General features: G+C 31.8%; 1 protein-coding gene across 2 annotated transcripts; it reads right to left on the reverse strand.

Moving 5' to 3' along the window:
• Window positions 1-2308: 2308 nt before the first annotated feature.
• LOC143056819 (CD209 antigen-like protein D) lies at window positions 2309-13633 on the reverse strand. 2 transcript variants are annotated; one of them, XM_076229982.1, is made up of 5 exons: window positions 13540-13633; window positions 10122-10597; window positions 8719-8816; window positions 6542-6632; window positions 2309-2672 (listed from the first exon to the last, which is right to left on the reverse strand). In XM_076229982.1, the coding sequence occupies exons 2-5, from the start codon at window positions 10558-10560 to the stop codon at window positions 2446-2448; spliced, it is 855 nt and encodes a 284-aa protein (XP_076086097.1). In that variant the 5' UTR covers window positions 10561-10597; window positions 13540-13633; the 3' UTR covers window positions 2309-2445. The 2 variants fall into 2 exon arrangements, with proteins under 2 accessions (XP_076086097.1, XP_076086098.1); XM_076229983.1 differs by lacking the exon at window positions 13540-13633 and having other exon boundaries at window positions 10122-10667.
• Between the last annotated feature and the right edge of the window lie 229 nt (window positions 13634-13862).

The following is a 13862-nucleotide window of genomic DNA, read 5'->3' on the forward strand; positions in this document are numbered from 1 at the left end:
ACTCGGTATGGGCACAAATTGTTGTGGAGTTAAGCCAATTTCACGCTGTCACAAACCTCAGCATTATCCAATTTAGTCGTATTGAAGTAAAATCCAGCACAATACAGCAACCAACTTCATGGATGACCACTGGTTTAAAGGAACTAACAAAAAGCTAATCATTTTGGTAGCAGCCTTAACATGTGTTCGATACTACAGCAAGCTAGCTAAGGTATTTACAACATGTGCAACAAAATATCACAAACAACAAAAAAAAAAACTTAAACAAAAGTTGAATCGTCTCTTTCGTCACTTTTATGATGACATAGAATATAATGTATCTGTTAATTTTTTCCTGTAGAAATACCGTTTTTAGCCTGCTGAATTATACAAATCACTTACTTATGTATTGACGTTTTCAAAGAAGAGAATTCTTAATAATTTGTTGATTTATATTTATTTTGCAAACATTTTTGCAATATTCGGTTCTTATTTATCTGATGTGTTTCCTTCAGTTTTGGTTAATGACCCGGATTTGTTTCAGTCGATTTATGACTATTGAAAAGTGGTATACTACTTTTGCCTTTATTTAATTATCTTTAACTTTGAATTAATTTGACGCCTTTGATGATAAAACTTTCGACCCGGAGGAAAACTCAAAATTGCTTGAAGCAGTTGATAGAAAAAAAAACTCTAGCCAAATTGGATATTACACTAAACACAGTGGATTCCGAAGAAATAACGGATGAGATAAGCGAGACAGATAAAAATTATCTAGAATAAGAAAGCAAAGTTAGAAAATATAAAATAAAATCTTACGGTGACCTATAGTTGTTGATGTCTGTGTCATGCTGGTCTATTGTGGAGAGTTATCTCATTGACAATCATACACCATCTTCCTTTTTTATATATATATATATATACACGTAGTTACATTATTATACATAGATACGCGACGTTCTACAGTTAGTGGAAAACTCACGATGATATACCTTGAATCTTGTATAAACCCGGAATAATATACACAATGTTTCAATTTTGTATATATGATAATTGGTTATCATCTAATGATCTAAGCACAAAAATCTCAGACGTTTTTGGTATTTCTTTAACATGTTTAATGTTTTGTTTCTTCTTTTATTTTGATTCATGCAGTTTTATGTCCCCTATCCCAAATGCAATTTTTTTTTTGTAAGTGCTATCAACAACAAAGCCTAATTTATTGTTGTATATCATTTTTGAATATACAATTAAATTCCACATGAAAATACTAAGAAAACCATTTAAACTTGAAATACACTCATAATTCCACACACACTGAGCGATTATTTTAAGTTAATGTTGATATTTTTTGGACCTCCTGTTGCCATCATGTGTAATTAATTGTCGTTTTCTCATCCTTTCCACCTCCCTTTCCCCTACTAATCGTTTTTCGTCGCAGTGCACGTGACAGAGGCATAATTTTCTGGCGGCGGCGTAAACTATTTGTGTAAAGCTTTTTATTTCAGAAAGTAGAAGAACTGAATGCTTCATATCTTGTTTGCAAAAAAATGTACAACAAATTTTCAGTCAATCGTATTTCAATTGTCCTTGGACTTCATTTTCATGGGTTTCAGCGACGGCTTGAAAACACACTGTCATGAATATTTCTCACTTAATATGAGAAATAAGATAACCGTTTTTGGTATACGAGTTCGTTGCAAAGTCTATATATTTGTTGGTATATGGGTTCGTTGCAACGTACATATATCCGTAAGACAGTCTGGATGTGCACCTTACCTAGATGTCATTTAATGAATCAGTGATCAAGGTGAAAGTTACGTGATTATGTCTGTTTCGCAAATGTCTCAAAAAACTAATTACATAAGGTCATTTATATTTGGTGTATGGGATTATTGTAAGGTCAAATGTCTGTCTGTTAGGTATTATTTGACCTTGATCTCATATTCATACTTCAATGTAAAGGTTTTTTTTTTGTCTTGGTCTGTTTTTCAATTATCATACGCAACAGGTCAACTACTGATGAGGGCCCTCATGGGGTTTTTGATTATGTGATTACTTGGCCGTTTTTTTAATGATTATTTGATTATTAAGCCAAATATTTCATGATTATTTGATTACCTAGGACTGTATTTTTAGTTTATGATTATTTGATTACTAAAGATAAGCAAATATTTAATGATTATGTGATTATATTGGCAAAAAAATGGTGAGTATGTGATTACTAGGACCCCCCATGAGGGGCCTCACTGTTGTATTATAATCTATAAGATGGATATGTCTGTGCGACACAAAACATCATACCTTGATCTCATTGTCATGTGTAATGCTTTTTGTAATACCTTTATCTTAGATACTTTCGACATAAAATCAATGGATAGTTAAGCCAGCGAGATATTTTTCAGGTGTTTACTCTTGTTAGATAATGTTACATCAAGTGATCAACAAAAATTGGCGAATGAAATGTCAAATATAGGTTTTGCAGATAAAATGTTCTGCCTCATCACAATTCCATTTTAACCATTTATACTCTACATCGTCATACAACTGAGCACACAGCGAACGATTTCTTGTATTGTACTGTGTTTGTGTATTCGTCCATCGAGTGTAATTCATATGTTTGGTTTTTCCATCGGATGTAAACCATTTGTACACGCCATGGTCATTTTTCCCACCAATCCAGACAGAACGTGCTGCAATAAAAATTGAGCAAAGCATTTTAAAGAATAACTTTTGTCCTGATTTTTCTGAATCCAAAAACAACACTCGTTGAAATAATTGACATTTTTCTAAAATTCTAACTATCATATACTGAATGCCAATGAAAACGCAACACTTTTGTTTTTCAAAAAAATCTTAAAATTTTTATTTTATTTATATTAGAACGTTGTGGTTGAAAATGACTTTTAAGACAATTGTCGACTTTACGGTTGAATGATTTAAGAAACAAATGCGAATAATGGTTATTTTGAACGGACATACACCGAGTTCTACGCTTTTCAACATACGCACCATTTTCACGATTTTGTCATTTAAAGCTTGGCTAATGTCATGAATTTTCCCGCCCTTATAGTTAAGAAAACATCTGAGTAAATGCTAGGACTTTCTGACAACCAGAGACATGCAGTTTTGGGCATGATCAACTGAAGCCTTTCACAACATACAATTACGAGAAGACTGAAGTTGTAGCCTCTACAATAATCCAAATCATCCACAAATTCAACCAAAATGGATAATTTAATGATAAGCTACATCCCGGGGTACAAAAAGCAAGAAACGCTCCGCAAGACCGATACATTTGGTCTTTAACATATCCGATATCGACTCTGGTGGCTGTCCAAAGATCACGCGAGTTCAATGGTCGTCACGGTAGAATCTTTGGAGCAATTTCAGTAAAACACCATGTCTGCAGAAATTGTTAAAGAGCACCACAGTCTTTCATCTAAACGGCCGTCTGGCGTAAACATCGAATTCTGTAGACCAAAAATCATCCATTATGTACCACACATGTTTCACACAGTTATTTTACTCCATTATTCAAAGTACATTTTTTTTACAATAAGCAGATGTACATATTGTAAAAGGAAGTTTTGTTACTTTACGTATACCGGTGATTTGCCACGTTTATTGTGTAAAGGACCGTGGTATATTTTATTTATGTAGTCCTGTGAATATGGTGTAGTGCAGTCATGTTAAGATATTACAGATCCAGAGCATTTTTAAAAACACCGTAGACACATCAGAATGGCCCGAGACCTCGGTATTACTGCACGCAGTTGCAAAGAAGGCTGTCTTTTCATTCACAAGCAAAAGGTGTAACTAAAAGGGAACGTGCACAACAAAGACATGCATATGCAGAAAGTCTTTGGTACCATGTGGAAGTATAACGTCACCCTAAGCATACATGCAAGAATACAATATGCGATGAAAACTAAGGTCAACTGATTGTGGCATATATATTTTATTGTTTAGTAGCTTTTGAATTATAAAATTAATACATTTCTAAGTAACCATCATTTTTTTTTAAATAAAGTTATTTTATAATTGAACGTTTCTAATGCATATTTGTAAAAAAAAATATATGGTCCAAATACTCATATGGTCCGGCCTGTTAATAACCAAACGAGTATATATACTCATATGGTCCGGCCTGTTAATAACCAAACGAGTATAAATACTGATATGGTCCGACCATACGCATATGGTCAAAATACCCATATGGTCCGGAACAGTTACATAGGCATATTGCACCCGCCTTGGACAAAAGTAATGCTTTTCGTCGGATTTTGGTCCGATCGAGCCGATTTTGCATCAGATTTGACATGGTTTAGACGATGAAAACAGCCACCAATATCATAAAGTCAACTTGAGTTTGCTTTGCGGGACAAGTGGAATAAAATTCCTCGGGATCACATTAAACGTCCAGGATGATCAATTCCACGGCGCTGTCGAGATTGCACTGCACCACGGGGTTGTAACATTTTTTGTAAGGACTGTGAGTTGATGATTCGACATTGGATGTTTCGTTTACCTATTGCGCCCGAAAGATGACAATGAAACATTAGATATCGATCTATTGTTAAACTTGTTAATTTTCAAGATCAATTTATTTTGAAAGATTGTCATTTCTAATATAAATTTCATTGGCACTAAGTATATATTGTACAGTAAAGACGACATGCAAAATTAGTATGATGACGTATGCTTAACCAGTAGCTGGAGAAATACCAACAATTTATATTTTGTACCTGTCACATTACTTATCCCAATACACACCAACTTATCGTGATCATCTAGATCTATTATCAATTAAGTTTCTTCTGAAAACCAAAGATAAAACTTTGATCATGCTATCAAGTTGTTACAATTTAACTTCCTGATATACTGACGTGTCCTATCATTTAATACTCTTTAAAAATTCAAAAGTTCCCACTTTGTAATGAGTTCTTGTATTTAATATATCAAAAGTGTCCAAAGGAACTTATAATAAGTTTTACTTTAAAAAGAAACACGTGTACACTTCATATCGCGGTCGTTTCCTTGATAATCACAAACTAGAATCTCTAACACACGTGTTGTCATATTTCAAATCGTCAACTTCCAATTCCCTTGCATCAACTCACTTTGATTTGCGTTCATCGATTGTAATCCTTTTATTGTTATGACATTTTGAGTGCAGATTCGAATAACGAGAAATACACGAGAAGCAGTAAACGCTTACACTATAAACTCGCCATTTATTGTTCCTCTGGAGTTCATGCGATTTTATTATTTTATGCACTTTATTATGTATGCTCTTAAGTATTTTATGCGTTTTAAACTTCGAAATAATACTGTCGGATCTCATTTAAATTCCGAGCTCAGAAAAAATGTCTTTTTTATCACTGTGAATATGTAAGAAATATGATGCATGTTTTAGAATACCATGTCTAATGATACATACAGGAGTACATTACATGACTTGACCACTATTTCCACTTTTTTTTAACATAAACAGAAAGACATGTGTTATTTACATGTTGTTTCTCCGTCCGGGCTAATATTTACACCTATATGACTTTTCATCTGAATGGTGGTGACTACCATTTACATAGTGGAACGCAAATCAAATTTAAATCTTTGAGGATATCTAAACATAGTCGTGACGTAAGATCGCTTATGTGGAATCGATTCCATTACAAATATGTAATTATTAGAGTTCATATATAATTAATTAATCGCTACAAGATTGCATGAAAGTTCGAAATCTAAATATAAGTTGAATATTCATATATTACTTGTTATCTTAAATTTGGAAAAAACAGTATCAATTTTTTTTTTACAAATGGATTAATCTTAAGGCAATACATTAAACTGACACCTAGCAAGAAATGAATTTCGATTACTTCAAATATATTTGACTTTGACTAGCTAAAAGGATGAGTTTATCAGATCATTATAGAATTATTCATATCTCAAATTCCAGGAACCACTAGCACATGTTGCAATCATATATTCCGTTATCTAAACAATTAAATTATAAATTGTTACACAGCCAAAATCTGTAGTACAAGAAATTTACTTTTACTATTTAGTGCTATTTCTTTACTTTAAAATTATTGTAATATTTAGGTACTTGTATTTTCCAGTACTTGATTTGTACTTAAAATATTGGTACAAAAAAAAATTACCAACAATGATCACAATATTCCAGGTTTGAACCTCCTAACTAACAACACATGACTAATGAGATTTCAAAAAGACAAACTTTCAAAATGCTGAAAAGGTAACCGTGCAACCAAAAATCTGTCGTACTTAAATTTCAAGTACAAATCAAGTAGTGTAAAATACAGGTACCTAAATATAAGAATAATTTTAAAGTAACAAAATAGTACTGAATATTAAAAGTAAATTTTCGGTACTACAGATTTTTGGTACAAAAATAGTACCTATGCAAAAGTAGATGTGTAGAAGAATACCAAATAATATGATACCCTTAACCTAGCTAGAAACTTTTCAACGGAAAAAAAGTCGGTTTTGAATGCATTTATATTAGGAGAAATAGTGCTAAATAAGTACAAACCTGTATGATTACGACTATATCCAGACAGAAACACGGCTTCATTTTCAGAATTGATATCTGTAAGTGATCCGTTATATCGTCTGCATTGCTCCTTCAAAAAATTGATATTTTTAATTTTGAGATTCTCTATTTAAGGAGGCTCGAGGGTATAAAAATTTCAGAAAAAAATCAAACATTTGTTTTTCATTACAAATTTTACTTTATCATATGGTACAAAAATCATTCAAAACAATCAATTCGTGTTGGCTTCAGATGACTTTCAAAATGTATACATCATTGAAAAAGTTCCAAATTATCTCCCTTTGGTGGAAAAATGCCATTTTTTGGCTCTAAAATTGAATTATCTTTTTCAACTCATCGGTGACCTATCTTTTTTAATATAATTTCCATATAAGATATACTTAAACTAAATTATTGTAAAATTTTAGCGATTTCTGTAATAAATTTCTTTTTTTTATTTCGATATTACCTTTATTTCTCCTATTACTTCAACAGAAAAAGAACACCTTTACAAAAATGTATGCTTCTTTCGGTGGCATATTGTGAGCGCAAATGAACGGTGGCCCCACTTTTTTATTTTATTTTTCTATTAACTATAAGATAAAGTTCATTCATAGAAAAATATAGAGAAATCCTATATAAATGATTTAGACCCGCGAACCCCCTTAAAAGGATAAAGGATTACATCATTTTTTGGCCTAAAATATATGATATACAAGTACCCGTCCACGTCAACTCTGTGTGTTTGTAAGATGTTTTTCTAATTGTATCCATCTGATGAGTTAAGCCTTTTTCAATTGAATATGATAGTTCGTTCTTATGCTGTACTGTTACACCACTGTCCAAGGTTAGAGAGAGTTTGGGTATCCCGCACATTTTTTATGTGTGTGTCTGTCCCAAGTCAGGAGCCTGCAATTCAGTGGTTGTCGTTTGTTGATGTGTTACATCTTTGTTTTTCGTTCATGTATTTTGTTCATAAATTAGACCATTAGTTTTCTGGTTCGAATTGTCTTACGTTTGTCATTTCAGAGCCTTTTATAGCTGCCTATGCGGAATGGGCTTTGCCCATTGTATAAGGCAGTATGACAACCTAAAATTGTTAATTTCTGTGTCATTTGGTCTCTCGTTGAGAGTTTTTATCATTGGCAATCATACCACATCTTCTTTTGTAAGTAAATATTTCATTTAAAAGTCAAAAAGCCAGGTCAGCAGCCTATTAATCAAGATAATACAGTTATCTATATTCACGGATATCCAAGTTAGTTTGCCTCATTACAGCTTTTAATTCTATATTATTCTCGACAAATTGATCAAAGAATATTAGGTACTAATATAATAGTTGTCAGTTATTGAGTAAGGTTTGAAAGTCGTTCAAATATATTTCCGCTGGAGGGCATTTACTATCATTGAGCATAGATATTTAGGCACGACTTTTTCAAAGTCCTAATGTGTCTGATTTTTAACCTCTTTACTGATTCGACCTTTCAACCTGTTCGAATGGAACACCACCGATCAGTCTCTTCTAGACGAAAAGAGCGTCTGGAGTTCTTATGAGTTTGTTGTAAGGCTTTCATAGGAACTTTTGCCTTTCAACGTGTTACCTTCGTCTACTTGAGTTTTGAAAAGAATGTTATCTTAAGAAAAAAAATAAACGGGCATAGACCACTTTTATAAGAAGAAAATAAGGAATACAACATTTAAATGCGAACCATCGAAAACAACCTCCAATTTTGAAGTTCAAGATATAGATATGGATGCTGTGAATAACATAATCTGATCATCATATTACGTCAAGAGGAACTCACAATAAACGGAATAAATTGTTCACACAGACAACAAATGCAATCTATTTTTTCTTTCTTTTTGTCATCATAAAACTTAAATTTATAACATTTTTAAAGTATATAACAGTAGTGTGACAGTGACGTTAATGGCTGCTCCTTCTAGTGAAATAATACTATGCAGCTACATATGGTATTCAAGAAATCCGTGGATACCGATATAATTTTAGATGCCAACCTTAAGTATGCAGCGTGGAATGCTGTGAAAGACCTACACCTTAATTATTTATGACGGAAGAAAGGACGGACATCAGGGCCTCTCCTATTCGATTCAAAGCTAGAATAGTATAGGAATAATACATTGAAAATACTTAACATAATTGATTCCCCAATTACCTGTGCATCGTTCCAGGACTTTTGTGAATAACTAAAAAAATAGCAGGCACCAAAGCCAACACGTCTAACCCAATCTAAAGGGCATTCTGATCCCTCACCTGTATTTATAATAAACAAAAACATTTTTAATCAGAAATATATATGGTTTCTGCATTTTATGTTTGTATGCAATAAATAAATTTTTCGATCAAAACTCATTATTTTTTTGTACTTTGCGTACAATTGAAAATATCTCAAATAAAAAAGGCAATGGATAATAAATTTAAATATAAATGTGTATTATGAGTTCAAGGCGGTGAGGCTATTGTAACAAATTACCAAAAAAACTGGCTGATCAGAAATATATTCTTTTGACAATTTTGTAGATATATTTGTTGACCTTGCGTTTGTAGAAGATTGAAGACAAACATATAAAATAAATTCAGATTTGTGAATATTTCTTAACTTTATTATTTATATCAAGCATGAAGATACCGTTAAATATCATCGGCGTCTGTACTTCTGTTATGATAATGTTCCTTAATAAAGTTTTGGCAGCATTGTTTGGATACATTTAGCTCTCATGCTTACAAACATTTTCAGTAATTTTTTTAACAAAACTTTACAATCTCGACGCTTCCTTAATGGAAACCTTTCCAGAAAATGTTTCTTATCCATTAATAATCTTCATGCTCTATAATGGGCGGCACAGAACTTACAATCCAACCAGTAATGTATGCTTTCATATTGATTGTCCTTGACTTATTTTATAGAAAGATGACTACCATACAGTTTTATTCCATGACCGGAATTTTTGCCATTCCTGGGTCATGTTTGCCTATTACAATGTACGATCATTTATACTTAGTTTTGAGTGCTTTGGCAATGGGCATCACTTAAGTATATTTATTAAATATAATCTAATGATGCAGTACAATTGGTTGCGTACCGTTCGTATTATTATGGCGGTTTACCTAGCTTTCAAAGGAATATTACACATCGATAACAGTAATACTCATGTTACAAGAACATAGGTATACAATGTATACACCTTACTCGTTGCTATTTCTCACAAAAAACAAAGATACACACCTAGATCATTGATATTTCCAACAAGAAATTTATACACACTAGGCTCATTTCTATTTTACACAAGAAAATACATATACACACCTGACCCTTTACTATTTCCCACAAGAAAATAAATACACACACCTGACTCATTGCTATTTCCCACAAGAAAATGAATATACACATCTGACCCATTACTATTTCCCACAAGAACATAAATACACACACCTGACTCATTGCTATTTCCCACAAGAAAATGAATATACACATCTGACCCATTACTATTTCCCACAAGAAAATAAAAACACACACCTGACTCATTGCTATTTCCCACAAGAAATAAATATACACACCTGACTCATTGCTATGCTTTCCCGGTATCTCCAAAGGTGAGTATTTGCTATCTAACACATTGACCATCGGACTTAGATCTTGTATTGTGTCATTAATTGTTTTCCATGCATTTGTTGTTTCCTTTAGTTCTTGTTCGAGCTGTATGGTGCCATCTCGCAAACCTTCAATTTCACATGAAAATGTACGCTTAGTGTTTTCAAGTTTATGTTCCAACTGTTGTGTTTGACCTTTTAGGAAAGCGATTTCATGTTCGTTATTAACTACTCTCATAAGTAGAGCATGGTAATTTCCTTTCATAACGTCAACTTCCGTTTTGATATTCGTTATGTCTTTCCCATCAACTGCCGCAACTGTATAACTTTGAGTGTTTTGATCAACCAAACTTCCATTGCATGAATATAACAGGAAAGAGAATACCATTAACAAACCAATGTTCATTTCATCAAATTTCACGTGTCTTCTTAAATTGTAAATTCTATAAAACAAATTAAAACAAATTTCTTCTTTGAAACAATCCTTATGAACACAACAGCCAAAAAAGAATAACTATTCAATTTCGTAATAACATATTGGCCCAGAATAAAAGTGTAGAGTTAATGCTATTAATTACTTCCTTATCTTTTACGATTTTACGGGTAAAGGTGAACCACGAAAATATCATAATAAACATCAATATTATCCAGTAATTATACATGTTTTATTTTTATTTATTAAATCATAAAAGATACAAGGAAATAGTTTCATTTGTCTTTGTTCTATTATTAATATTACTTATACTGTTGCATGGTTTTATGTGATATCCGTTTGACGTGGTTCGTTACTTATATTACTCAATTTATTTCACTTGACTGAGCGGAGTTTAATCAGTTCGCTCATAATAAACCAGTCCATCTATAGATGGGTGTTTTAGATATAAACTCACCAATGAAGTGTCCAGTCATTCTTTTGTAATTTCTTTGATAACACTGATAGGTGATTAGAAATCAGTTATAATTATAACGGTAATCAACCTTATCACACACATCTTCAAACAGACTGTCCTTATGCAAATATAAACGTAAGCTCTGCCCGATCAGTTGAAATAACATTGGTAATACATCTCGTCAATGTGTTTGTATTGTCTTTCATTGTTTGGTGGCGTGTTTTGTATTTGCGACTTTTTGTATTTCTTTGGTTTTTATAACGTGACTCTGTACTTTAAAAGATCCCGTCAGTGTGATATTGTTCTATTTTATGTCATTATGATATGTTTTTATTATGAATTACAAAATACGTTGAACCATAAACGTCAAAATCATTCAATCGCGTAGTGGAATTAACTATTTGTGGATTCTTATAAATTCTATATATAACTTTTGGACTATTTTCAATCTCGGTCTATTTCTGAAAGTTATTCTTACATACTTTTGATTTTTTAACCCTATATGCTAACATTGCCTATGTAAATTTTAAAATTGTTTGTATGCACATTGAACGACAAATCTATGTGACGTATAAAATTTTCTGACGTCAGACACACAAATCAATTAATGAATTGTAGATAGATGTTTTTGTGTTCTGTTAAATTGTTTCTTTTAAAATTGTTATACGATGATGACTGATGTACCCATATTTTGACTATTTTATTTATTGTGTCTGTTTAGTTAACGCATCAATGTAAATATAACGGAATTTGATGAGACTGTCATCAAAGTGAGAGGGTTAGCGCTATAAAACCAGTTTAATCCACCATTTTCTACATTTGAAAATGCCTGTACCAAGTCAGGAATATGACAGTTCTTGTCCACTCGTTTTTGATTCGTTTTGTAATTTGATTTTGCCATGTGATTATGGACTTTCCGAATTGATTTTCCTCTAAGTTCAGTATTTTTGTGATTTTACTTTTTAAATGCACACGAAAGATTTGTCAACATCAGACTTATTAGTGTTGCGGAAATCAAAACACTTGGTAGGCAAACAAAAATACGAAGCATTGAAAAACAGGAATTACGAAAATTGTGCAAGATACAACTTAAAAGCGATATTAAACTTGGTTAGACAAACATTATTAATTTGAATTGATCAACATTTAATTCTGAACAACTAATCTAAAAAAAAACAAAATATCAATGCAATTTAATTTAAACACAAAATTGGTAAACACTTGTCCATGTTGTCTAATGATACCAGCTAGCAGAAACGTTCATGAAGTTTGGCAACGACCAAATTGTTGAAAAAAATCAGATACTAGGTTTATTGTTTAGTACTCGGCATGTACGTTGCGTCTACAGATAAATCATTAGTGACTCTAGATAGATTATGGCAACAGTTGTTATCGATACTTGTAAATACATGTTTTAATTTCACTAACTTGTATAATTATAAACTTTGTCTTACAACTATCTTTTAACTGAAGCATCAAACCTGTAATATTTACTTAATATGTCTTGCTAAATGTCTCTCTTTTTTATTGTTATAACAGGAATATTCTGAAACATGATCAGTAGATAAAAGAACGCCCTTTTTCAATGAAATATAACTTGGTTATCTTTATATACCTAGATGTATATGGGGTTATTTTTATTTCAGAAGGATATTTATAAGTCATCCTCTTAAAGAATTAACCTGGACGATACCAAGTTTAAATAAAATTTACTTAAGGCATAAAAAAATGTGACACATGTCATTATTTTGCTTGATTAAAGTGCAAAAAATATTTTAGGTAAACATTCAACTCATTTGATAGTTATCGTGTTTTGTTCCCAATTGAGGTTTTACTCTTCAAACTTTTATCTTTGATAGGTTAAAATAAGGAACATTCCTTTCCGCCGTTTACAAGACAAAAATACAAAAAGAAACATGTTTGATGCACATCTTAACTTCAGGAAGAAGTGAACTTTTGTTAAGTTATCGTCAAAATACAAGGCCATCATGCGAGATGAATTCGATAATGGAAGATATTTATATTGCTTTTAAACAAACCAAATTAAACACAATCGTGTGTAGGATTTCGACTATCTTATAGATTCATACTTAATCTAGTGGAACTCATACTTATACCTACAGATATTCGTTTTTCTTATTATATACATTCACTTATATCAAGATTTCATACTTTTCGTGCCAGATCCTAAATTGTTACGTCTCTATTAACAATACCTTTTACATTTTTACTCTATTAAATGACCAAATATTCTTATTTTCGATACAATAGTAGCCTCGTATATTATAATGAGGTTTAGTATTATATTTAATCCTGATTCTCAATATTAAAAAATGTATAGCTAGACAAAACAGAGAAAACAATTATTCTGAGTAGTTCGATAAAAGTTGTTGAAAATATACAACAGCTGTTTACAAAAACGTTTCATGACAAAAGAAGGAAACAAACAAAGCATCCCCCTTTCATAAAATAAGTTGATAAAATTATTTACTTACAAAGTGACTTGTATTTTTCATACACCGTAACAATTCATTTGTGTCTAGTTTCAAGCAGTTACAGTTATATTTGTACACCCCAGTTCTATTGTTATAATTCATTCTTTCTATTTTTGATAAAAAGTAAAAATTGAATAGATTTATAGATCTATTGTTACGAATAACAATGGATGTTGACAACACGGTGTGAAGTGCGTGGTTTTTAGAAACCCCTGCTTCTACATCCGGAAAGCATTGTTGTTCAAAACAATAGATTTTTTTTCAATACCATGATCAGACGTGTCTTATAATAGTGCCTAGTGCATTTAAAACATAGATCAGGA

The sequence above is a fragment of the Mytilus galloprovincialis genome, chromosome 13 (assembly GCF_965363235.1).
Source record: "Mytilus galloprovincialis chromosome 13, xbMytGall1.hap1.1, whole genome shotgun sequence".
NCBI classification, from domain to species: Eukaryota; Metazoa; Mollusca; class Bivalvia; order Mytilida; family Mytilidae; genus Mytilus; species Mytilus galloprovincialis.

Excerpts from the sequence above, each read along its gene's own strand:
- LOC143056819 (XM_076229982.1), bottom strand. The coding sequence starts at position 10,560 with ATGAACATTGGTTTGTTAATGGTATTCTCTTTCCTGTTATATTCATGC. Across the intron at positions 8,817-10,121 it reads AAAGCATAGCAATGAGTCAG|GTGAGGGATCAGAATGCCCT; the intron begins GTGTGTATATTT and ends TTATAAATACAG. Across the intron at positions 2,673-6,541 it reads ATATAGTCGTAATCATACAG|CACGTTCTGTCTGGATTGGT; the intron begins GTTTGTACTTAT and ends TTTTTATTGCAG.